Source organism: Phoca vitulina, unplaced genomic scaffold (genome assembly GCF_004348235.1).
Source record: "Phoca vitulina isolate PV1807 unplaced genomic scaffold, GSC_HSeal_1.0 scaffold8, whole genome shotgun sequence".
NCBI lineage: Eukaryota > Metazoa > Chordata > Mammalia > Carnivora > Phocidae > Phoca > Phoca vitulina.
The window spans coordinates 59,339,605-59,366,883 of record NW_022589711.1 but is presented as its reverse complement, the minus strand read 5'-3'; the positions used below and the strand labels follow the sequence as shown (position 1 = coordinate 59,366,883).

Sequence of the window (27,279 nt, the reverse complement as noted above, 5' to 3'; positions counted from 1 at the left end):
TGTGCCTGAGAGTGGGGGGAGGGGCAGAGGGAGAGAATCTCAAGCAGACTCCACACTGAGCATGGATCTCAATGCAGGGCTCGATCTCACAACTGATGAGATCATGACCACCCAGGCTCCCCTTTAAGTGTATTCTTTATATCTTTATATGATATTACATATTACATATACATTCATTGTGTGAATGTATTGTAGAAGTGGTTTTGGTTTATTATCAGTGAAATTTCCTATATCCTCAGCTCTCTTTAGAACGTTCTCTCCATTCCTGACTCCTAAATAAAACATGGCTATCTTCTGAGAACACTGCTTTTGAGAACAGCTTTCAAGTGGCAGCTGATTTTTCTCTCACACCATGTGCCAATGGGCCTGGGGGTGGGTGTGTCTTCCTTGCACATATTTGTGGCTTCTAGACCATCTTTTCCCTTTTTCTGCCTAAAAACCCTCAGCTCTTTTGGGGCATTGTATGATCCTCCCAGTATTCTGTGGTTTTTCCTTCTTGGTCATTGATACATTTCACCTTCTATGAGGAATCCAGAAATAAAAAAGTCTGTTTGGGGGAGGCAGTCCTTTTTTTGTGTGAAATACATGTATCTTTTTGAAGTTTAACATTTCCATAGGTGATGTCTGTTGGTAAGCCTTAGGTTGCTTTTTTGCTTCCAAAAATATGGTTAGGGAGATATTTCCTGTTAAAAGCATTGTTCCTTTTTCCTGGCCTTTATGCTATTTGTCTTCTCTGGCAGCCGTCCTTCCTGTTCATTCACTAGAGTTTAGCCAATGTACATAAATTGAGGAGCACAGCTGATTTGCTATATTCATTTTAAGAGAAATCCAACATAAAAATAGTATAATTGACGCATATTGCAAAATGAATTTAGGCTATCTACTTTACTGGAATTTAAATGACCAAACATGTCATCAATAGAACTTTAATTATTCTTCTAAAGTTCACCATGCCTCTAGGCCCCACTGCATCCCTTTTCAAACTGCTGTCTCAATTCGACCTTCTCATTTGACCCCAAGCCTGTCTTTTAATTTCTGTCTGAACCTATACCAGCATCATGGCTACTTCTTTTACTAACTCAGTCAGTGTTCAACTGGTTTCTCCCATCCAGGGCACTCTAGTTTTCTTCGCTTTCTCCTCTCTCTGGTTTATAACATAGCTATTGCTTTTTCACCTTTCCAGGCTACTCTCGTACTCAGGGATTTTTCCTGTCTTGAGCCCTCCTGGTAGCCTCTGGCTCTGTTCTTGATAATTCAGATCTGTTGTTAGATTCTTCTCAGGTTGTGTTCTTGGAGTTTGTCTTTACTGAATTCATGTCTCCTCTTAGTTTTGCAAAAACACATCCCGCTGAGTGTGTCTTCCTCCTTGCCATCTTGGCATCTTCTCTCATTTCAGTAATTCCAAGCCACTGATTCATAATGAACATTTTCATTTTAATGCAGTCTCTCTCCCCCATTAACTTAAACCGTATTATTTTTGAGTACATGACGTTCTCTCGGTTAAATTTAAAATGTTTTTATTATGGAAAATTCCAAACATACTCAGAAGTAGAGTATCTTGAACCCTCCTATACCGAACATCATTAACAATTTGCTAAGTCTTTTTTTCATCAACTTTCCTTTTTCTTCCCTTCACAGATTATGTTTTGACTGAAAATTCTCTAGTCCAATTAGCATTCACATACATTCCTCCTCTATCCACTAAAATCATAGTCACTGTTTGGTGAAAATCATATGGTAAACATATGTTCTTTTAAGTCCTGTTAGCGGATAGTTTCAAATAAATTGTCACTTTCAGATTGAGCATTTGTGATTTATTCTATTTTTGCCAGAGTGGAGGAATAAATATGAGTGTCTGGGTAGGAAACATATACCTCACAGCCTGTGTCTGTCAAGTAGCAGTCAAGGATTCTGGCTTCTAATATGTAACATCCATCAAATCACCTTCCCTGCCTGTGGAAATGATGATGTTGGATTATATATTATAAGTCTCTTAGCTCTAAGTATTCAGTGATTGGAAGTTTAATGTAGGTTTGAGTTGAATTTTTCTTTTAGCATTTCAGCAAAAATTCAGTGTATCGATTGAGCTTCAGATGAGAAAAATGTAAATTATTGTCAGAGGCTGTGAATTTCTGACTTACCCAGTAGGAGAAAACATTTCCTCTCTAGAATGAGAATGTGACTCTGGCTTAATGTGTTAATATTTGCTTTTCCCTAGAGAGCCTCCTTTTCATCTAACCAGAAGAGGCTGGGGTGAGTTTCCTGTCAGAGTTCAAGTTCATTTTAAGGACAGCCAGAACAAGCGGATAGATATCATACATAATCTGAAGGTACTGTAACAACACGTTGCTCCCCCGAAATGATGTACCTCTTTTTACCTGGTTACTTAAAGCCGTTGGTTAGGCCTTCTGAGGGAAGTGGCCAAGGACAGTGGAAGCAGGACTAATCTTTTTGATTGTGTTACGCAGACGACTATGACACTCCTTTGTTCTCTGAAGGCTGGGGAAGGGTTGCGTTATAGCAGAATGTATATTCTTTAAAAAGATGAACTGGTCAGATTATCAGAAGACTTGAATCTCTGATCAAAGCTCACTGTTACTGTGTTACCTGGGACTAAGTGACTGAGCTCTTAAAAACAAAATCTATTTACTTTTCTGTAAAATGAGGCAAATAATAAGCCTCGTCTGTTTATCTCATAAGGATATAGATATGTTTATCTTGTAAGGATAAAGACAGAAATGAACATGTTTTAGGAAATTGAAAGTACTGTACAAAGTTGTAATTCTTTTGATTTGTATTTTAAGAAATTCTTTATTGATATATCCACACGTTTATTATGTAGCCATTATATTTTATGAAGTGTTTCTATACATGGGGAAAAACTACCAATTATAGTAAGTGAAAAGCACAGAGTATAAAACTGTTTGTTATAGTATGAAGTCAACTGTGATTTTAAATAGGTGGAAAAAACAAAAGAAATATACCAAAATTTCGGAGTAATTGAAGTAATGACATTGTGGGCAATTTCTCCTGCCCTTATTATCTGTTTTTTTTTTTTTTTCTTCTAATTTTATATAATAAACATGTTTAACTTTTATAATTGAAAGGCCATTTTTAAAATGTTTTCCTAGTTCCTCACTCTATATAGTCTCATGTAGATTTTTTCTACATAAGATAAATTTCTAATATTAAACTTACCCCAAAACACTCTTACTTTGTGGTTTACCACATTGTTCCCATTAATGTCTCACAAAATTGAACTCAATGAATATCAGTACATTTGCAGAATTCCCATTTTGTTCCTTTTGTTCTACCAATACAACCTTTTCAATCTTAAGGCTGAAATTTGCCCTCCATTGGTGATAGCACTGCTTAACTTCATGTTGCAGTTATTTTTTTAGAGATTACTCTAAGACTAGATTGCTTTCTGACCTCAGAAAAGAACTGGAACAAAATAAAGAATATGCATGGGCGCCTGGGTGGCTCAGTTGGTTAAGCGACTGCCTTCGGCTCAGATCATGATCCCAGAGTCCCGGGATCGAGTCCCACCTCGGGCTCCCTGCTCAGCAGGGAGTCTGTTTCTCCCTCTGACCCTACCCCCTTTTGGGCTCTCTCTCTCTCACTCTCGTTCTCTCTCAAATAAATAAATAAAATCTTCAAAAAAATAAAATAAAATAAAGAATATGTAGCCACTTTGTTCAGAGGGGCAGGATATGGTCCCACTTAATTAGAGGAAGGTCTAAAATAGTTTGCTTTCCTTTTATCTTATTTTAAGCATTGCACATACCATCTTATATCACACTGGGCCCAGCCCTAATTTCTAAAATAAAAGGAATTGTTTACATAGCTCTCATGCTATTATATTGTCTACATCACTTAGAGTTCCTGGTGGAGTATTGAGACACAGTTTATTATGTTTTATTTTTTTATTTTTAAAAGTTTATTTAAGCAGTCTCTGCATCCAGCGTGGGGCTCGAACTCATGATCTTGAGATCAAGAGCTGCATGCTCTACTGACTGAGCCCGCCAGGCGCCCCAGAGGCACACTGTTTTAAAAATGACAGTATTTAAACTTTCTTATCAGCTTTTCTGGAAAACTTAATTTTACTGTTTGTTATGTATTGATTTGCCTTGAGGCCTTAAACGCCTGTGTTGTACTTATATGATCTTTGTTTGTACTGGAGTATTCTTTTGCCTGTTATTTCTGTGTTAACTCACAGAGCCATCTTGGGTTCTTGCCTCTTTGTTCTAAATATTTGTTCAGTTACTATTATTCTTTCTTCTTCATCTTTCCTACCCTTTGTCTTTCCCACTCTTGCCTAGACCATTATTCTACTGTCTCCTGATTAGCTTTTTTCATTCTAATCTGTCTCCTTTACCCTCAATCCATTCTGCACACCACCATCCAATTAGTATTCCTGAAATAGGAGAACCATTATGCTATGCCTCTCTGAGAAACCTTCACTGAATTCCCTTCACTCAAGTTCAGACTTCCTGCCTACTGTTCAGGGCTTTTCACATTTTGACTGAACATACTTCCCCTAAATTATCTCACACTAATCCCCTGCATGGATATACTACTCCAGCCAGGTCAGTTATTCATGTCCCAGAAGTGCCTCGGGCCTTCTTCTCTTGTGTCTTTTTTTTATGCTCTTGCCCTCCTAGAATGCCTGTTTGAATTCTTTCCATTCTTAAAGTTCAAGTTCCTTTGTACTTTTCCTAACTGTTTAAGCCCATGGTGACCTCTCGGTATACTGAAATGCTGAAATACTTGATCTATATTTGATACTGTATAATTACATTAAATACTAAATACTCAAGTGTCAGAAGTATGTACAATTTAAAGTTCCCAGAATGTATGCAATTCCCACATTCTGCATTCCTGATCAGCTGTCAACCATAGAGCACAGTAATTCCCAAAACAATCCATTTATCCATTTAGTAAATAAACTTTTGGTAGGTTCTTTCATAAATTTAACTAAAACTGTGCTTTTTTTTTTAACCTTGATTTTATTTGTGCTCATTTGATTTCTGGAGTAGCACAGGACAGGACTTTGTTTTGTTTATAAGAACCCTAAAAATGTTTAATGACAGCCTTCATGTCTCTCCTTAAATCATCTCCAGGCAGAACCTGTTCTTGTAAAATTCCTTGTATGTTGTGCTTTCTAGTTCCTCTTGCTATTTTGGTAACAGTTCTATTTTATCAGTGTCTCTCTTAGATTGTAGTCCCAAGAATGAAAAATAAGCCAGTGCACATTATGGAGAGACTATTATATAATTCCATGCTCTGAAGAATATGAAAATGGATGTAGCCTAAAATTAATAGTCATACTGTTGGCTAAGATTTAAGTATTAAAACTAGATCTCTTCCATGGAACTAGCATGAATCCACCCTGCATTGTCTTTCTTTTGTGAAACTAGATCTCATGACTGAGTTGTCATGTCTGTGTTGGCTGCTAAGGAACTCAGCCCGACTTGAAATCTACTTTTTGGAAGTCTTAGAGTTTTCTATTTATTGATTAGTAAATCATCTTTCCTTTTTACCCAACTTAATAGTTTTTCCCTGTCGATCCTACTGTGTAATGTTTATTTCTTTTAAAAAAACTTATTTATTTTTGAGAGAGTGGGAGGGGGGAGGGAGCATGAGCTGGTGGGGGAGGGAAGAGGGACAGTGATAGAGAATCTCAAGCAGACTCCCTGCTGAGCAAGGAGCCAAACTCAAGCTTGATCTCAAGACCCTGAGATCATGACCTGAGCCAAATCAAGAGTCCATTGCTTAACCAGCTGAGCCGCCCAGGTGCCCCTGTGTAATGTTTATATTGATAAGCTCCACAGATCCTTTTTTTTTTTTTTTTTTTTGCAGAATGCTTTATTGCTTCAAACAAAGCAAAAATGCTGTCAAATAACAAATTGTTTATGCTAAACAAAAACTTTTTTTGATTTTCATTTTATTTTTATTGAAATATAGTTGACATATCGTGTTATACTAGTTACAGGTATACAACATAGTGATTTAACAAATCTATACATTATGCAGTGCTCAACTCAATAAGTGTAGTCACCATACAAAGTTACTACAGTATTATCGACTATATTCCCTATGCTGTACTTGTCATCCCTGTGACTTATTTATTATATAACTGGAAGTTTGTACCTCTTAATCCCCTTCACTTATTTTGCCCAACACCTTACCCCTGTCCTCTCTGGCGATTATCAGTTCTGTGTGTTTATAGGTCTGTTTCTAGTTTTTGTTTGTTTGTTCATTTGTCTTGTTTTTTAGATTCTATATATAAGAATTTGTCTTTTTCTGACTGAATTCACTTAGCACAGTAGCCTCTAGGTCCATCCATGTTGTTGCAAATGGCAAGATTTCATTCTTTTTTTGGCTGAGTAATATTCTATATTTGTGTGTGTGTGTGTGTATACAGATTTTTTTTTTAAGTGATAGAATACAAATAAAATATAGGAATAAGAATCTCTTTGTAAGTGTAAATTTTGTTTATATTATTAACATTCGCTCAGGTTATACTCCTTTCTTTCCTCTAAAATAAATCATCCATGATGCTAATACATTGGAAGTGATTATTAGCATTGCCTATATTGCTTAAATTTTCGTTCGTTTTTTTCAAAAATGCTTAGTAAATATACTTTAAGTATATAATTGTGTCATCACACTATATGTGTATTTTTATAGCCAATCTCTTTATTTTTAAAAGATTTTATTTATTTATTTGAGAGGGAGAGAGAGAGCAAGAGCACAAGAGCAGGGAGAGGGAGAAGCAGGCTCCCCACTGGGTGGGGAGCCCAACATGGGACTTGATTCTAGGACCCTGGGATCATGACCTCAGCCAAAGGCAGATGCTCAACCGACTGAGCCTCCCAGACGGACGTCCCATTCTCTTTTTAAAAAAAAAATGATTTAAAAAATTTTTTTACTTATTGATTTTTGTTTTGTTTTGTTTTGTTTGAGAGGGAGAGAGAGAATCTTCAGCAGGCTACATGCTCATCGTGGAGCCTGACTGGAGGCTCGATCTCACAACCCTGAGATTATGACCTGAGCCAAAATCAAGAGTCAGGCATTTAACTGACCAAACTACCCAGGTGCCCCTAAAAAAAATGATTTTATTTTTTAAGTAATCTCTCCACTCTACATGGGGCTCACACCTACAACCCCAAGATCAAGAGTCACGTGTTCTAGTGACCGAGCCAGCCAGGCCACCCCCATAGCCTGTCTTTTAAAATATTTTTTACATCATCTTTGTAAACATCTAAGTGGTTATGTAATACTTTACAAATGATGGCTCAAGATTTACTTAAGGGGTGCCTGGGTGGCTCAGTTGGTTAAATGTCTGCTCAGGTCATGATCTCAGGGTCCTGGGATCAAGCTCCACATTGGGCTCTCTGCTCAGCAGGGAGTCTTCTTCTCCCTCTGTGCTCTGCCTCTCTCTCTCTCAAATAAGTAGATAAAATCTTTTTTTTTTTTAGATTTTATTTATTTATTTGACAGAGACAGACACAGTGAGAAAGGGAACACAAGCAGGGGGAGTGGGAGAGGGAGAAGCAGGCTTTCCCACCAAGCAGGGAGCCCGATGTGGGGCTCCATCCCAGGACCTTGGGATCATGACCTAAGCCGAAGGCAGACGCTTAATGACTAAGCCACCCAGGCACCCCTAAATAAGATCTTAAAAAAAAAAAAAAAAGATTTACTTAAGCATTCCTTTATTACTGGATGTTCATATTTTCAGTTTGTGGTTGTAAATAATGCTGTAGTAAATATCTTTTTGTGTAAAACTTCCTCCATTTTTAGATTGTTCATAGAATGTTTTTAGAAGTGTGTAGTTTATATTAAAAGTACAATACCTGTATGTTTGAAGTTGTTTTTATTAATTTTACTCATTCCACCCCAATTAAGAGGGTTTTTATTGAACTGATTAATTGATAGTTTATATTATGAAAAAGTAGATTCTATGTTATGAAGACTTGTGGTGAAAGGGGTTTTAGATGAGATTGTATCCTAAGATTTATAAGTAAGCTCAGTGAAACTTTACACTCTTCTTTTGTCTTTCAATAGCTGGATAGAACTTACACTGGCTTGCAGACTCTTGGAGCAGAGACGGTAGGTTTTTTCCTACAGTATTATTTGGGAATAAGGTAGAATGGAAATTGATCTTCATTTTTAATTAGGAAAAATGAGTGCTTAATTTTTAAAAAAGTTTGTCTTCCCCTTTTTAATTTAAAAAAATGATAAACAGAACTTACCATTTTAACAATATTTAATTGTACAGTTAGGAAGTATTGAATATATTCACATTTTTTGTGCATCTCTTGCTACCATCCATCCCCCAAACTCTTTCTCATCTTGGAAAATTGAAATGGTACCCATTTACAACTTCCATTCCCCTCTCCCTTCAGCCCCTGGCAACCACCCTTCTACTTTCTGTCTCTATGAATTTTTGACTACTCTAGGTACCATATAAGTGGAATTATACAGTGTGTTTTTTTTTATTATTATTGGTATATTTTACTTATCATAATGTTCTCAAGGTTCATCCATGTTGTAGCATGCATCAGAACTTCCTTCCTAAAAAAGGCTGAATAATACTCCATTGTGTGTCTATACCACATTTTGTTTATTTATCTCTGTTAATGAGCACTTGAGTTGCTTACATCTTTTGGCTATGTGAATAATCCTGCTAAGAACATGGATGTACAGGTATCTGAGTCTGTGTTTTCAGTTCTTTTGGGTATATATATACCCAAGAAAGTGGAATCGCTGGATCATATAGTACCTCTATTTTTTTTTTTTTTTAAAGTAATCTCTATATCCAACATGGGGCTCGAACCCACAACCCCAAGATCAGGAGTCACATGTTCCACTAACTAAGCCAGCCAGGTGCCCCATGGTAGCTCTATTTTTAATTTTTGAGGGACTGCCACACTATTTCCACAGCAGCTGCACCATTTTACATTCCTACGAACAGTGCATAAGAGTTCCAGTTTCTCCACATCTTTGTCAATACTTATTGTTTTCTATTTTTTTGATAGTAGCCAAACTAATGAGTGTGTGAGGTGGTATTTCATTGTGGTTTTGGTTTGCATTTCCCTAATGATTATTGATGTTGAGTATCTTTTCATCTTTTTATTGGCTGTGTGTGAATCTTCTTTGGAGAAACGTCTAGTCAAATCCTTTGCCCATTGTGAATCATGTGTTTGGGTTTTTGTTGTTGAGTTTTAGGAGTTCTCTTTACATTCTTGATATGCATCTCTTATCACATCATTCGTGGGTTGCCTTTTCACTTTGCTGATTGTGTCCTTTGATACAAAGACGTTTTTAATTTTGATGTAGTCCAGTTTATCTATTTTTTCTTTGGTTGCCTGTGCTTTTAGTGTCATCCAAGAAATCATTGCCAAATTCACTCTCATGAAGCTTTGCCCTATATTTCCTTCTAAGAGTTTTATTGTTTTAGGTCTTATGTTTGGGTCTTTGATCCATTTTGAGTTAATTTTTGTAAATAGTGTGAGGTAAAGATCCACCTTCATTCTAATGCATGTGGATTTGCAGTTTTCCCAGCACCATTTGTTGAAAAGACTGTGCTTTTCCCAGTGGTCTTGGCACCCTTGTCAAAAATAATTTGACCATATATATGAGGGGGCATTTTATTCCAGTGGTCTGTATGTCTTCTTGATGCCAGTACCACACTGTTTGGATTACTATAGTTTTGTAATAATCAGTTTTGAAGTCAGGAAATGAGGCCTCCAACTTTGTTTTCCTTCCCCATATGCCTCCTCCCACTTTTTTTTTTTTTTATTCATGATAAATCAGCAGTAGCTATTAGGTGAGAATTAGCTAGTTAAACCGTATTCTGTTTAGGGAAGTGTGCTGTGTTGTATCAAAAGATATTTATTGAGCATATACCGTATACTAGACACTGGTCCTGGTACTGGGGATACAGAGATGAATAAGATAGCTACTGCCTTTAAGGAGTTATCTTCTTGGTTGTGTTGAAAATGGGGAGAAAGTATATAGTAAACAAAAAGCAAATGAGATAATTTCACTTAAAATGAGTGCTATAAAGAAGAGAGTTGCTGGGGGACACAGGGGGGTTACTTTAGGTTGGTTAGAGAAGGCGTCTCTGAGAAGGTGACATTCACTTGAGACCTAATGATGAGAAAGAGACAGTTATGCAAAGATTTGGGGTGGGAGTAGTGTTCTAAGGCATAGAAACAGCAAATGGAAAGGCCCCAATTATATGATTGGTTTCACTGAGTTATCTGTTAAACTATATTCTGGGATAAATCCTTTAGTTCTTAGATTGAAATTACCTTTGAAGTAGGATTAGAAATCATTTGTCGCATCTCTTAGAGCACCATGTTCTTGGACAGGTTTGGGGGTTTCTGTGACATTGATCATGGATTCATGAGCCCAATTGTTGCCTGATTATGTAGGTAGTGGATGTTGAGCTTCACCGACATTCTCTTGGAGAAGACTCCATTTATCCTCAGTCCTCCGAGTCAGACATCTCTGATGCCCCACCATCACTGCCTTTGACCATTCCAGCCCCAGTGAAAGCTTCCTCACCGATAAAGCAGTCACATGAGCCAGTACCTGATACATGTGTGGAGAAAGGTAACATATTTTTCCTTGTATGGAAATGAATTTTTCCTTGTACAGAGGAGTCACTCTCTGGGGCATTCCTTTCTCTCATTTGTGTAATATGATTTTGAACTGCTGCCTATAGAGATTTAAGAGTGTATGGAAAATAAATTTTCCATTAGTAGGCACGCTGCCTCTACTATATAGTCCAGTTATGAGAATAGCCAAATCTATATTCTTCTCAGAAAATATTTTTATGAAGTTCTATACTGACGTTTTATAGAACATTAAACTCACAAAAAGGCATTAAATGTTTATTTTTTTGATTATATTGGTTTCTTCTAGTATGTTACAGGAAGACTTTTTGGTTTGGTCCCTAGTTGTATGAACAAGAAACTGAATGTAAAGTGTCTAATCTTATTTAAAATATAACAACTGACACCACAGAAATACAAGGAATTATGAGAATATTATGAAAAATTATATGCCAACAAATTGGACAACCTAGACAAAATAGATAAATTCCTAAAAACATATATCCTCCCAAAACTGAATCAGGAAGAAATAGAACATTTGAGCAGACTGATTACCAGCAATGAAAATCAATCAGTACAAAACCTCCTGGGGCGCCCGGGTGGCTCAGTTGGTTGAGCATCCGACTCTTGGGTTTCGGCTTAAGTTATGATCTCAGGGTCATGGGATCAAGCCCCACATCAGGCACCGTGCTCAGCAGGGAGTCTGCTTGAGATTCTCTCTCTCCCTCTACCCCTCCCCCTGCTTGCATGCATGCATGCTCATAATCTCTCTCTAAAATAAATAAATAAATCTAAAAACAAAAACAAACCTCCCAACAAACAAAAGTCCAGGACCAGATGGCTTCATAGGTGGAATTCTACCAAACATTGAAAGAAGAGTTAATACCTATTCTTCTCAAATTATTCTAAAAAATAGAAGAGGAAGGAAAGCTTCCTAATTCATTCTATGAGGCCAGTGTTACCCTGATATTGAAACCAGATAAACATACTACAGGCCAATATCTCTGATGAATGTAGATGCAGAAATCCTCAACAAAATAGTAGCTAACTGAATCCAACAATAAATTTTAAAAAAATCATTCACCATGATCAAATGGGGTTTATTCCTGGGATGCAAGGATGGTTCAGTATTAAAAAATCAATCAGTGTGATAGGTCACATCAATAACAATGTATAAAGGCCATATGATCATTTCAATAGATACAGAAAAAGCATTTGACAAAAGTACACCATTTCTGATAAAAACCTTCAACAAAGTAAGTTTAAAGGAATGTACTTTGACATAATAAAGGCTGTATATGAAAAACAGCTAACGTCATACTAGTTCCCCTAAGGTCAAGAACAAGACAAGGATGTCCACTCTCACCACTTCATCAAAATAATACTGGAAGTCCCAGCCATAGCAATTAGACAAGAAAAAGAAGCAGCATCCAAATTGGTAAGGAAGAAGTAAAACTGTCACTGTTCACAGATCACATGATACTATATATAGAAAAATCTAAAGACTCCACCAAAAAAATTACTAGAATTGATAAATGAATTTAGTAAGGTCATAGGATACAAAATCAGTGTACAGAAATATGTTGCATTTCTATACACTAATAAGCAGCAGCAGAAAGAGAAATTAAGAAAACAATCGCATTTACAATTGCTCCAAAAAGAATAAAATACCTAGGAATAAACTTAATCAAGGAAGTGAAAGACTTATACTCTGAAAACTATAAAACACTGAAAGAAATTGAAGGTGACATAAACAAATGGAAAAATATTCCATACTCATGGATTGGAAGAAAAATATTGTTAACATGTCCAGGCTACTCAAAGCAATCTACAGATTTAATGCAGTCCCTACCAAAATAGCAACAGTATTTTTCACAGACTAGAACAAATGATCTTAAAATTTGTATGGAACCACAAAAGACCCTAAGGGGCACCGGGTGGTGCAGTCGGTTGAGCATCTAACTCTTGGTTTTGGGTCATGGTCTCAGGGTTGTTGGATCAAGCCCTGTGTCAGACTCCATGCTTAGCCGAGTCGGCTTGGGATTCTCTCTCCCTCTCCTTCTGTCCCTCCTGCTCTCTCTCTAAGATAAAGATAAATCCTCTTTTTTTTTTTTTAAGACAACTTTATTTATTTTAGAGGAACTGTGTGTGAATGTGAGTAGGGGGAGAGGCAGAGGGAAAGAGAGAATCTCAAGCAGACTCCTTGCTGAGCACGGAGCCTGATGTGGAGCTCGATCCCATGACCCTGAGATGATGATCTGAGCCAAAATCAAGAGTCAGACGCTTAACTGAGTGAGCCACCTGGCACTCCATAAATAAGATTAATCTTTAAAAAAAAAAAATGTTAAATGGCCAAAGTCTTGAAAAAGAAGAATAAAACTGGAGGTATCAGAATCCCAGATTTCAAGATATACTACAAAGCTGGAGTAATCAAAACAGTACGGTACTGGTACAAAAAAAAGACACGTAGATCAATGGAACAGAATAGAAAACCCAAAAATAAACCCATGCTTATATGGTCATTTAATCTTTGACAAAGGAGGCAAGAATATGCAATGGGAAAAAGACAGTCTGTTCAACAAATGGTGTTGGGAAAACAGAACAGCAACATGCAAAAGTATGAAACTGGGCCACTTTTTTATACCACACACAAAAATAAACTTAAAATGGGTTAAGGATCTAAATGTGAAACCTGAACCATAAAAATCTTAGAAGAGATTCCGGGCAATAATTTCTGTGACATTGCTTGTGCTCCCTCTGTCGAATAAATAAATAAAATCTTTAAAAAATAAAAATAAAAAAATAAATAAATTTCAGTTACATCTTCTTCATGGGCATTTAATAAAATAGAACATTATTAGATTAAGTGAATGTTTTGAGTTTTTCTTCTTTTCTAATTTAAACAGCTTTTCAATTCAGAACATAATACACTTGTGTACTTTTTATATTGTACATGCTTTATAGTTAATATGTTTTCTAATTTTTTGAAAGAAGCATTTTAATAAAAGATTCTAAACATGATAATTTACATTTCATCCAATTATGTATAAAGGGCTTATAAGTACTGTCAATTGTATGTATTTTACTGGGAAGTGGTTTAAATGGTTGTTGAAATGATAAGGGATTTTTATCATTTCATTCTTTTCCCATAGTGGAAAGGTTTTATTATTTCTAAGTGATTCATGACTTATCATTTGCCTGTTTCATTCCAAATAGGCTTCCCAGCCAACACCGAAGCTGAGAGACACACTACATTTTATTCTTCGCCATCTTCATTGGAACGAACACCCACCAAAATGACAACATCCCAGAAAGTTACCTTTTGTTCTCATGGCAATTCAGCTTTTCAGCCAATAGCATCAAGCTGCAAAATCGTGCCACAAAGTCAGGTTCCTAATCCTGAGTCACCCGGAAAATCCTTCCAGCCCATCACCATGAGCTGCAAGATTGTTTCAGGTATACAGATGATGTGTGTCAGTTGATGTGTGTAAAAATTGTTGTAATGGCAAAAGAAAGTATTATGGCTTTTCTTAAGTTCTTTTAAGTAGGATTTTTGTTTATTTAACAAGTAATCACTATTGATTAGCAAAGCTGTCAACAAAAGTCATTTCATATGCAAATAGTTTTTGAATAAGGAAAGAAATGAAATTCAAAGCAGTCAGGTTTTTATCTCCAAGAAGTGGTGCAGGTAAAATGTTTACTAGGATGTATGGTTGAAACTAAGATAGGAATTAAGTTTTTGAATTATATATGGAAACCAGAGTGGCTAGTAATAAAAAAACTTAGAGGCAGGCCTTTTGGTGTGGAGTTAAAGCTTGAAAGGTAGGAATTGGTTTGGGGTTGAAATGTCTTTTATACTAACCACACTGAAAATTAGTCATTCCTGTTATCGGTAGGTAGTTTTGAGCCTTCATTTTCACTGAGATTGAATTGTCTACTCTCTCATGACAGTTCCACATTTATGTTAGGTAGACTTCTGGTAGGAATATACTTTATGGTGTAGGTTGCATCACTTCAGAAAAGGCTTGAAAGAGAGTCAGTAGAAATATCTAGGCAGTGGGAAGCCTCTATATATGAAGTTGGAGAAAAGGAGTCTTCAGTGCTAAAAATAGACAACTAAGCAGAAATATGATCCAAGTCTTTGAAATTGATGAAAGGTGAGGAATGTGTAATTTTACCTCCCAGTTAGAAGCATTTTGGAACTTGCTGTTTCAGAGGCGGAATAGGCTGAACGTACAAATTGGTTAGAAGTTTAGAGAAATTCATGGATGACAAATTTGATCCATAAAAAAACCATTGAGCATGTTGGATGATACATGGGTAATCTTTGAGAGTGTTCTGTGGGAACAGGAATCTCTGGATTGTAGCTGTGACTTAGTACTGACAGACTTTTGTTTTGGGTGGGTGAATTTCATGTTTTCCTGTAGGAAATTAATTGTAAATCAAGACTCCTGGTTTGTAAGTCTAGCTGTTCACTTACTAATTCCCTGTAATTTTAGTGTCTTTGAGTATAAACATTATTATAACAATTTGCCCAAGTTGTGAAGAGTTTGATTATCTAGGGATTTAGGAGTTCTATGCTGTTATGTAAAGCTCTGCTTTTTTATTTTATTTTTTTAAGATTTTATTTATTTATTTAATTGACAGAGAGAGACAGCAAGAGAGGGAACACAAGCAGGGGGAGTGGGAGAGGGAGGAGCAGGCTTCCCGCCGAGCAGGGAGCCCGATGTGGGGCTTGATCCCAGGACTCTGGGATCATGACCTGAGCCAGAGGCAGTCACCCAACCAACTGAGCCACCCAGGCGCCCCAAAGCTCAGCTTTTTGAACTTTAATGTACCCATGGGATGGGTGTGTGTAGGGGGAATCTTGTTAAAGTACAGATTTATATTTAGCAGGTCTGGGGTAGCACCTCAGAATCTGTTTCTCAAAAGCTCCCTGCTGATGCTGATGTAAGGATGAGTCCCTGCCTCAGCTACACCACTGCTGTTGCTTAGTATCTGAAACAGAGTCCCATTCTCTTTTCCCCATTTGTCACCTTTGTCCTCCATTATCGTTAGCATTTTCTTAGATGGGTTGAGTAGATGTCTTTTGTTTAGTTTGTTTCTCTTTTTTATTAATAAAGGTTCCCCCATATCAACTCCAAGTCCATCACCGCTGCCTCGAACCCCAACTTCCACTCCAGTCCATGTGAAGCAGGGCACTGCCAGCTCTGTCATTAATAACCCTTATGTTATCCTGGATAAGCCAGGGCAGGTTATTGGAGCCACCACTCCCACTACAGGTATGTATGTGATCAATATTTGTGTGATCTGAAAGGCTTGATCGTTTGTAAAGGCGACATCCTAGGGTGACTGAGTAGCCATATAATGGGAGGATGAAATCTTCATTTGTAAACAAGAGGAGGAGCTCTAGAACAGTAAATCCAGTGCTGTTTCTCTGAGAGAAGATGTACTTTCTGTAAAAGTCCTCTATTTTTTAGGAATTTACTTAAATTTTCTTTTTAATTTCTAAAGATTAAAAGTGAGCCATAATTAATTAAAAAAAAAAAGCTGATTTTGTATTCATTTGGAAGACATTCTTTTTGGGCCTGCAAGCAATGTGGTTATTTTCCAAATTAAGCTTCAGCACAAAAATACCTTTGTGGCCCACATATGTTTCTCACCAAATAAAAAAGTGATCTTTACTTTTCTGTGAATAAGGTAAATTTTGTGTGTGGGAGAGAAATTGAACTCTGCAGTTAAAAAAAGGGACCTCTGATAGGAAGAATAAGAACTGGATTTATTGTGTTTGTCATCATAATTTCCTATAACTACAGAGTGCTTTTCAGGTTTTTTCCAAGTATTTTCACAAACATTATTTTATGTATTTGTTTCATTTAAACTATGTGAACACATGCTTCTAAGTGTAAACTTTTCTGTAGCTCTCACTTCTAATTAAGAGAAATAGTGAAAAGAGAAGTGACTATAAGGTAATAAGACTGATTTTTTTTTTTTTTTAAACATAATTGATTTTAACACATGAATGTATGCTGGATCTTTCCAAGTAGCTTTTTGGAAAAGTTAGGTCCTTTAACAGTGATTATAATTGTGGAACTCCTTTAAAAAATGCTGCTTTCAGAAATTACTTAATAGCCTTTTGAATATATTTAGGGATGTCAAATAGGTATCCTTTGAGGATGGTTAGTTTTAGGAATTAGCCAGTCTTTGCAGGCAAGTTTGATAAATGGAGCAGGTGATCAAATACCATTTTTGGTCTTGACTTACTTTTGACTATAGGTAGTGGGACTTGTTTTTGTCAGACCCTAAAGGCAGTTAGTTATACACATGGAGTATAAATTGCTTAATGTCAGCATCACTTTGGAATAGGTACGACCTCCTGGTGAAACTATTTTGAAGGAGCTAGAATTCACTTAGATTCATACATGTGGTCCATCATTATGTAACCAGTACCCTTATGTTCTGGTATCTGTCTCTCTATACAGGTAGCAGAGTGTGTCATATCTGCGTACTTCTACCTGTCCTTACTAGCTTCTTGTCTGTTTTTAGGTTAGTGAGGTGGTCAGCTTCGTAGGAGGAATCTTTAAGTATTTTTTCTATAGTAATTTCATGGTTGTGAGTTTTCAACACTTTAAAAATGAAAAATGGTGGGGCAAAAGGGGAGGGGATGGTGGAAAATGCTTTCAAGTTCCATTTTGTAAATTTTACTTTGTACTTTATTTTAAAATCTGCCTTGCTTATCAGGAAGTCCTACAAACAAGCTCTCTACTGCCTCCCAGGCCTCCCAAGGAACAGGTTCCCCTATTCCTAAAATTCATGGAAGTAGTTTTGTAACATCTGCTGTCAAGGTAACACTCTTATTGCATTATTGCACTTTTCTAGTTTGTAAAGACAGTAAGTTCAAGCCCAGCAAGAATTTGTCAGTTGATGATGCAAATTTCATTAAGTAGAATCCTCAAGCTACGAAGCATCTTGAAGATCATCTACTCCAGGCCCACCTGTCTTACTCTTGATCTTTTCCTAGTGTGGAAAATGTTTCTCAGCACTTCCACCAGTTGGACAGTCAGTATCTATTTGAATATTTACTATGATGAGGAGGCAGCTATTTTTAGGAGTGGGGGGTGGTCAGCTTTGTTACAGATTTTTCCTTATAAAAATATTCATCTGGCAGCATACTTCTTTTCTTCTTATATTTGTACCAATAGGAGTAAATATATATTTTTTCTATTTGTCAGCCATGTAGTTACTTGAAAATAATTCTTTCCACAATTTTTCTTTTTCTTTTTTTCCTTCAGGGTAAGAAAACCTTTAAAATTAGAACTTCAAATATGATCTGACTTGTTCAGCTAAGAGTGCTAGGTATCTGCTCACTGTTTGGCAAAGACAGCCCCTGCTGTTTTGGTTGGTTACTTGTCATTGTCATGACTGCCTAGAGCCTTTGAGGTATAAACTCGTGTATGAGAACTGAGAATTCAGAGATCCTCTCCTACATGACGAGTGCTAACACATTTCTTACATATAGGTACTTAACGGTGATGATATTGAATAGCTTTCTGGTCCAAGATGAGGTTTTTCACTGAGTTCAGTGCTTCCTGTGTTACATGAATGCCTAAATTGTAATAATTGCCTTGAAGGTCTTAATTCTCTGCCAGTCTGTTTTTAATGTTTGTTGATCTTTTCGTTACGTGGTTAAGCAGTATTAACTTTGTTACTTGTCCCTAATTTATGGCAAATTGCCTCTGAGAGTTACATTTTATATTTGAGAGAGACAAATGCCAGTAATTTTGAATGTTGACCTTTGTTAGTTTTGGATTTATTAAGTTCTTTTTATTGTTTTGTTTTTTAAATCCTTATTGAAAGTATTTCCCTGTGTATTGGGTATTTATTTGGAGTAAAGATAACAAATCAGGTTGTGTGAATACTATTGAAAGGATGTATATACTGAAACACTCTAACTGTTTCATTTATTTATTTAGTGCCTAGGCTCTAGGGATAGAGAAGAAATAAAATACAGTGCCAGGCCTTTAGTGGCTTACCATTAGGCAGGGGACTAGACATGCAAACCTGTGAGCCAACCAAATGTTAGAGGTGTATAATAGTCTTCCCAGCATACACTGGGGCACAGATGACTAGGTTCTTGCCAGGTCATGGCCTTTCCTTGCATTTGGTTTCTAAAACAATAATTAAAATGTGAGTGTGGGGGCTTGGAAGACCCTAAAGAGTTTTGAGCTTTTGGGTCTTTTTGTTTTTTGATTATGTTGGTAGAGAATGTCACAGGTTTATATTAAATATAGGGACAGTTATATTATATTTTATATATATATTATATTGTAAATATAAGGACTATCTGAAGTCAGTTATTTTATCCTAATTGTACAATGTGTATTTTTACATATGCAGCAAGAGGATTCTTTGTTTGCATCTATGCCACCTCTTTGTCCTATTGGGAGTCACCCTAAGGTTCAAAGTCCCAAACCTATAACTGGAGGACTTGGAGCTTTCACAAAAGTGAGTATTTATTAGGGCATTATCCCACAAGGCAAAATGGTTTTGTTACATAGTTGTTTCTGTGGCATGTTGGAGTTGATTGACACTACCCCACAACATGTAACTTTTTAGTATGTCATAATTCTAAGACCAGATCCTACTTCTGCGACAGGGCAGCTCTTGATATCGAGCAAGATGGTAACTCCTGAGAGCACAAACTGTGTGTGTGTTTCTTTCTGCTGCCATTTGCCACCAAAATCTAGAACAAATGGACTAGGTCGAGTTTGCAGAAACACAGGATCAAATCCAGATCCCACTTTTGGTCCCTTTGATAGCTGTTATGGGCTGTATTAAGCAATATTTCTACCCTTCTGGTGGAGTCATTTTTTATAGACCAGGCTTCGTCAATTCATTAATTCCTGAAAGCAGAATAGGTTCAGATATTAGTGGCTTTTTTTTTTTTTTTAAAGATAGATTTATTTATTTATTTATTTATTTATTTGACAGAGAGAGAGAGAGTGAGAGAGGGAACACAAGCAGGGGGAGTGGGAGAGGGAGAAGCAGGCCTCCCGTGGAGCAGGGAGCCAGATGCAGGGCTCGATCCCAGGACCCTGGGATCATGACCCGAGCCGAAGGCAGACACTTAACGACTGAGCCACCCAGGCGCCCCCGGCTTTTTTTGTGGGATGATTACTCAGCATCATTATCATGTTTGTTGCCAGGTAATCATCAAACAGGAACCTGGTGAAGCCTCTCACGTGCCGACAACAGGAGCTGCCAGCCAGTCACCACTCCCTCAGTATGTGACAGTGAAAGGGGGTCACATGATAGCTGTGTCCCCTCAAAAACAGGTCCTAACTGCTGGAGAAGGGACTTCCCAGTCACCAAAGATTCAGCCCTCCAAGGTTTGTGTTGGATAGTGTTGGGGAGGTTAATATGTCAATGAACTTTATTTGCCTAAGTAACAGGCAGGTGCTGAATTCAGATGACAGGGTTGCTGATCCCAGAAAATCCTGTAGGTGGAAGCGGTGTTGGAAAAGCAAGTTAGTCAGTGCTAAACACATCTGCTCTTGCAGTACTCAGTGACAAGAGCAGGGCCTGTGTTACAGAGGGTCCAGGAACAGTCGAAGAGGCAAGGAGATGCTGTGTTATCTCTCTGACGGTGAAGATGTTAGACTTCACAGACACAACTTCCAGTTGATTCAAGTGTAAAATGGGTAGGTGACAGGACCAACGTCTGCTGTTTTATTTATTTCTGGTAGGTGAGTGCTGTAGTTTACACTTCTGATGTCCAGGCTGTGTCATCTGTTTACTGATTCTTGACTCTTTAGAGAATTCATTTGCTTTATAATTTGGAAGTGTGGGGAACTAATACATCAAGAAAACTATAAAATGGCATATAGGTCCATGTTTTCCTGCATCGGTTGTGCTTATGAGAGCCTGTCTGTGTCCTGTTAGCATTTACACACCATCAGTAATCCTCATGTATCCAACCTTGCAGGGTGGATACTCTCAACCCCATTTTACAAACAAGGAAACTGTCCTCTGAGGGGTGAGGCAACTTCCTTGAGGGCATTTAGCTAATAAGTGACACAGGATTTGAACCGAGGTCTGCTGACTCCAAAATCTTCCATTGCAGAGCTAATTAAAATTTGTGAGCTATTGTCTGGAACCTAAGCATGCTTTTAGAACATACAGAGTTAAATTATCTTATTTGGGGGGCAGATATATTCTAAAGCCATCAAGAATATTATGTGAGGTGTTTGTTTTTCAACTTGAAAGCCAGCCTACCTAGAGTTGGATGAATTGCTTTGAGAGGAATACTTTAATAAAGAAAAATGGTTTCAGGTATTTTGGTTTAGGCTAGATAGCTGCACATGGATTATAACAAAAATTCGTATGTTATAGTTCTAAAACCTGTATGGTTCTACTATAAGAGTCCACTAACTACTTTCCCAAACTTAACCTGGTCATGACTCATCTGATGATTAAAAATATATAGATACTGAGACCCCCATCTCAAACTTTCTGAATCAGAATCTTCTTGGGGGCCCTGGGAATCTGGATTTTTATCAAGCTCTCCTGCTGACTCATGTGATTTGGCAGATTTAGGAACCACTAAGCTATAGCATCAAATTTGACTTTGGGGCTTCCCTACCCCGAATCATTAAGACAGGTACCCCCAACTGCTTCCTAATGCTCTCACTATTGTTTTGGCTTTATGGGTAAGCCTTTGTCAAAGTCCTTTCATGAATCAGTTATTGTTATCTGGACTTGCTACTCAGACACATCATAATTCTTTAGAATCTATTTTGCTTCACCAAAGAAAGATACATGGACTCACTGAGTTAGGTTTTTGAGTCAGTATAGCCTTGCTGTTTATGCCCAGAAGCTCTGGACAAGTTAGTTTCACTTTTTTACACTTTGCATTTTGCAAATCCACTCCTCCGTAATGCTGAACAACTGTATTGGCTTTCTTGTCACATTGCCACCTACCTAATGGCATTGTTGGACTAAGAAAAATTGGATGGTTTTGTGCTAGAATGCCCTGAATAAAGTTTAAGGGCACTTGAAAAGAAAAGCCACAGAAGAGGGTGAAAGAAATATACAGAAGCAGGAGAGCATGAGAAAAGACATTTCCTGTTTATCCAGGAAATTTAGTACATGCTTTAGACTCCAGATAAGGAGCTGTCTGCAAGTACAGACTGTCCCTGGTTATTGCCGAAGTGCATTCCTAGAAACTATGCCAGAAAACAGAAGCGTGAACAAAATGATACTGTTTTACCTTCCATTCAACTTGGCTTATCTTTTTTCATGAAAGTAAAGAGGGGTGCTTTTGCCATAAAATGGGACATCTGAGCACTTAGTGGGTTCGTGTGGGAAGGAAGCAGTGTGGCATAGTAAAAAGAGCGTGAGCTTTGGAATGAGAGCCTGTTAACAGATCTCAGCCACTCATTACTTGCGTGACCTGGGCGGGTTTGTCTTTCTGAACCTTGTGTTTTTCCATCTAGTAAAAGGGAATAATACCCTCTGTCTTTCAGAGCTGTAGGAGAATTAGAAACCATTGTATGGAAAGGACTTAGCACAGAGCAGGTACTCAATAAATGATAACAGCTAATGTTACATGACTAAGGACAAATCCTGTGTAAATATACGGGAGTACCATGATCTGTTTTCTCATCGAGTATTAAATTGTAATTGGCTATATTTTTCAGTGTCTGGAGGAAAAATTACACACATAGAATCCTCACTTTCTGGTTGTTAAAGTAAATTCTGACTTGTAGAAGTCTGTACAGAGGACAAACAAAAACATTGAATCAAAGCATGAGTCAAAGGGAAGTATTTATAACAATAGAAAACAAAGGGTGTCTGTTTTGTGAAGCTAGAAGGAAATTAGGCATGCAGAGAGAAGTGCTGTGGAATGGGAAGAGTTCAGGTTCTGGGCTAAAATATTGTCTTGTTAAAAAAAGAAAAACTAATTTGGGGTTGTAGTGTCCTACTTAAGAGTCTTCTTTATGATGTCAGTAGACAGCTGTGTGTAGGATTTTCCCCAGTAGAATGCCAGGCTTCCTCATTCTCCCTTTTTTCAAACAGAGGAGGTGGGGGTTAATCTTGTGAGCGGTATGCTCTATTGGATGAGCTCTGCTAATAAGAACTGCCCTCCTGTGGCCAACTTGGGATACCACATTTTATTTAGTTCTTGGAGAGATTAAGTATGTCATATTCTGGAAATTTTGAAGCAGTTAAGTGAGGATAGAGGTTGGTACAAGGTGGAAGAAGCAAGTTAACATGCATGGAATTTCAGAAAAGAAAATAGGTCCAATCCATATGTATTTTCCTTTAAGATTTTTTGCTTTCTTTGTTGGCTTAGGAACATGAAAATAAATTATGTAATTTAGCTTATGCAGTAAATTATTAAGTTTGATATATTTAGGAAACGTGAAGACTGTCTCAGAAAAAAGTTTGACTACTATAATAGAGAAATCCAAAGCCCAGAAAGCTTAAATTAAGTTTTTTTCTCACACATAAAAGACCAGTAGGCAGTTCTAGTATGTTGACTTCACAGTCATCAAGAATCTAGACTCCTATCTTGTTCCCTCTGCCATTCTCAAAATTTGGTTCTCAGCTTGTGGACTGCGATAGCCTTTTCATTTCATGCCACCATGTTCGCATTTCTGGCCAGCAGGAAGAGGAAAGAGGGTGTGGGGAGGCATAACCCAAAAGCTGCACTCATCACGTCTCTTCCTATCCTTTTAGCCAGATATGAGATGACCAATGCTAGGCTGGGAAATGTTCTATGTGGCTATGTCCCTAGCTGAAAACTGGGGGCTCTCTTACCATGAGAGAGAAAACAAAGAATGGATATCAGGGTTCAAATGGCACTTTCTGCCGTTACCCAAAGTTTTTCTACATTAAGAAATCTTTTTTCCATAAATACATAGAAAAATTTTGTTTGTTTTGAGAGAGGGAAAGAGAGAGAGAGCGGGGGGAGGGGCAGAGGGAGAGGGAGAGACTCTTAAGTAGGCTCCACACCCAGCAGGGAGCCTGATGCGGGGCAAAGTTCTTGATTAAAAAGAGTTTTTCTACCTCCACATCTGGTGGGGGGGGGGGGGGGGTGACTGTGCCCAGCTCTGTGGCCACAGCAACACTCCATGTTGCCTGCAGAATAAGGCTCATACAGTCAAAATAGAGAGATTTGGATCATCCTAAGGGATTGTTTTAACCAAGCCAGGAGAGTGGGAGGATTTCTTTTCCATTCTAAGTTAACTTGCTTTTTCCCCCATTGGTTCTTTGAGTCTTTTTTTTCTTCTTTCTTTCCCTCCTTCCTTAAACGTACATAAAAGTAGAGAGACTATTGTAATGAATCCTATATGCCTGTTACCCAGTTTCAATAATTATCAGCATTTTGCTAATCTTATTTCTCTTCCTAGGATATTTTAAAGCAGATACCAGATGTTACATACTTTAATTTCTATTAGACTAAATGAATCTAGGATTTACAATGAAGGTCCTCTGCCCTAGCCAACCATGGATCCACTTGGCGCTTTCTATCCTTTGAGTCTCCGTGTAGCTTCATAGATTACTGTTCTTCGGTTGATAATAACAAGTGTCGTGGGCAGCCGTAGCTGTCATTTACTGTGTACATCATCTCTTCGGAGATAAATATTATCCATATTTTATATATGAGGTGTCAAAGGCTAAAGCTCAGAAACATTAAATAACTTACCCAGCTACTAACTAGTGGAACAAAACCGGGAAACCAAGTCTGACTGCTTATAAAATCCTGCACTCTTTCTTCTGTATTACACTGTGGCTTATAATAGTTGATTAGGGGACCATTTTCATTATATTAGCCATAGTGTCCAAGCACATGGCAAGTGTATTTTACTGTATTTACATTCTTTGAAAAGAAACAATGTATGATTTAGTAATTATTTAACTTAAAAGTTCCATTTATCAGTTGCATATGGTTTATCATTTTGTTCTACTTAGGTAATCCTATTGTTGTTATTATTATTATTGGTAATCCTATTACTTTTAATTTAGAAAGATTCTAAAGTAAAATACAGAGAAGAATATAATCAGTGCCCATGTATCCTCCACCCAAAATTGACATGTTCGTATTGATTTCATCTCATATTTTCCCCAAATGAAACATGACAGAGTTGAAGTCCATTTTGTTTTTCCCAAAAGCAACACTATCATGAATTTGGATGTGTAGCTTTCCAGTTCATACTTTTATTGCATAAATCCATAGCCATAAATAACATGAAATGTTGTGTGTTTTGAAGATTTACATAAAAGATATTTATACTCATATATTTCTGCAGCTCCCCTTTCAGTATTTGTACTGTCAAAGTTTGTTGCTCCTGATTTATGTAGTTTTGCTTCATTCATTTTTACTAATGAATGCTGTTCCACTGCCTGTCTTATACCACAGTTTATCCATTCCTCTACCTGTAGACATTAAGCATGTTGTTACATGTTACAGGTATTATGTTTGTTGACAGTTTTCTGTAATTATAAATAATGCTACCTTGGACATTCTGTATATGTTCCCTTGAGCACATTCTAAGATTTCTGTAGGATATGTTTCTAAAAGAGGAATTGTTACAACATGGGATATGTGAATTTTCAATTTTAGTAGATATGCCGGTACGTCTTGGGAGTGGCTGTACAAATTTACTTTTCTTTAGCAGTGAACAAATGTTCCTGTTTCCCCATACCCTCCAGCCACTTCTTGGTGTTACCAGACTTAAATTCTTGTCTCCAATCTGATGGGTGAAAAGTACTAATACTTTATCATTTTCACTTTTAGAAGGTAGATCTTTTGGTATTCTTTTAACCTTATAAAAGTCTTTTCATCTAGTTTCTGGTGAGAAGTTCTTTTTATGAAATAACTGAGAAGTGGGAAACACTACCCCAATTTGCCGTTAATTAAATTGTTTCTTCTAATTTAACATCCTACTATTGACTTTTAAGAGTTCTATAGTATTTTCTTACTTGAAAGAGTTCACTTTATTTTTTTTTTAAGATTTTATTTATTTATTTGACAGAGAGATAAAGAGCACAGATAGGCAGAGTGGCAGGCAGAGGGAGAAGCAGGCTCTCTGCTGAGCAGAGAGCCCAATGCGGGGCTCAATCCCAGGGCCCTGGGATCATGAGCTGAGCTGAAGGCAGACGCTTAACCGACTAAGCCACTCAGGCGCCCCGAAAGAGTTCACTTTAAATTATCAGAACCAGATATTTCCAACTTGCATAATCTGGGTTTTGGGGTCTTTTTTTTTTTTTAAGATTTTTTTTTTTCTTAAGATTTTATTTATTTGAGAGAGAGAGTACGAGAGGGGAGCGGATCAGAGGGATAAGCAGACTCCCCGGGGCGCCTGATGTGGGGCTCGATCACAGGACCCTGGGATCATGACCCAAGCTGAAGGGAGATGCCTAACCGACTGAACCACCCAGGCGCCCCCCCCCTTTTTTTTTAAGATTTACTGATTTATTTTAGAGCATGTGAGAGTGTGCACGCGTGCACCTGGTGGGGGAGGAGCGGAGGGAGAGGGAGAGAAGCAGACTTCCGACTGAGTGCAGAGCCCCATGCAGCCTGCACCCATGACCGTGAGATCATGACCCCAGCCAAAATCAAGAGTCGGAAGCCTAACTGATGGAGCCACCCAGGCGCCCCTAGACTTCTTTTTTAACCAAATGTTTCCCTTTAAGGAAAGGAAAAATTAGAAGTATAGAGAAAAATATAACTTTTCTTAAAAATCAGTTGGAAGAAATGTCACATGTTACACTACGTAATAAATGACGTGAATTGTTAGGAGTTCTAGAGATGAAGAAATAGGCGTTTCAGATGGGGATAATATAGGAGTGGTTACTAAGAGAGATGATCTTTAAAAGTATGTAGTGGAGTTTCTAGTTCATATATGGAAATGTTTATGGCACAGTTTTTCTTTTCTTTTTTTTTAAGATTTTATTTATCTGTTTGAGAGAGAGCATGCACGAACGGGGAGGGCAGAGGGAGAGAGAGAAGCAGACTCCCTGCTGAGCAGGGAGCCCAGTGCGGGGCTGGATCCCAGGACCCTGAGATCATGACCTGAGCTGAAGACAGACACTTAACCGACTGAGCCACCTAGGAGCCCCTATTGCAGTTTTTCTTAATGTGAAGTTTAAAATTACCTGATATCCACACAGTAGTGAAATGTTTGCATAGATTATGGTATATCTGTTCTAATATATTTGGCCGTCTAAAAATGTCTTTGAAAAACAGTAGCATTGGAAAATACCTGTAATATGATGTTAAATTTAAAAATTACAAATCTGTACATGCGATCCTAATCTGTGTTTTAAAATGTACATTAAAAAGAATTGGAAGCAAACATATTAAAAATATTAAGAGGTTATTTCTGGGGGTGCCTGGCTGGCTCAGTTGGGCAGAACATGTGACTCTTGATCTTGGGGTCATGAGTTCAAGCCCCACCTTGGGGATGGAGTTTACTTTAAAAAAAAAAAAAAAAATGAAAGAATAAGAGGTTATTTCTGGATAAGTAGAATTTTTTTCTTTGGATTCCTGTATTTTCTAAGTTTTTTATTAAAAAACACATAAGGTAAGTTGTAGATAGTAGCTGGGGTTAAGACAAAAGCCTTTTATTTTAGTAATACCCAA

The 27,279-nt window shown here is 37.4% G+C and overlaps 1 protein-coding gene across 8 annotated transcripts in view; it reads left to right on the top strand.

Annotated features, from left to right (window-relative positions):
* YEATS2 (YEATS domain containing 2) overlaps positions 1-27,279 on the top strand; it is a 105,290-nt gene that overhangs the window by 45,828 nt on the left and 32,183 nt on the right. For all 8 annotated transcript variants that reach the window (XM_032407069.1, XM_032407068.1, XM_032407071.1 and 5 more), the window contains 8 exons: positions 2,219-2,330; positions 8,071-8,115; positions 10,446-10,626; positions 13,845-14,084; positions 15,752-15,910; positions 17,370-17,473; positions 19,026-19,133; positions 19,835-20,017. In XM_032407069.1, coding sequence (XP_032262960.1) covers positions 2,219-2,330; positions 8,071-8,115; positions 10,446-10,626; positions 13,845-14,084; positions 15,752-15,910; positions 17,370-17,473; positions 19,026-19,133; positions 19,835-20,017 — 1,132 coding nt within the window. The remainder of the gene's footprint in view (positions 1-2,218; positions 2,331-8,070; positions 8,116-10,445; positions 10,627-13,844; positions 14,085-15,751; positions 15,911-17,369; positions 17,474-19,025; positions 19,134-19,834; positions 20,018-27,279) is intronic.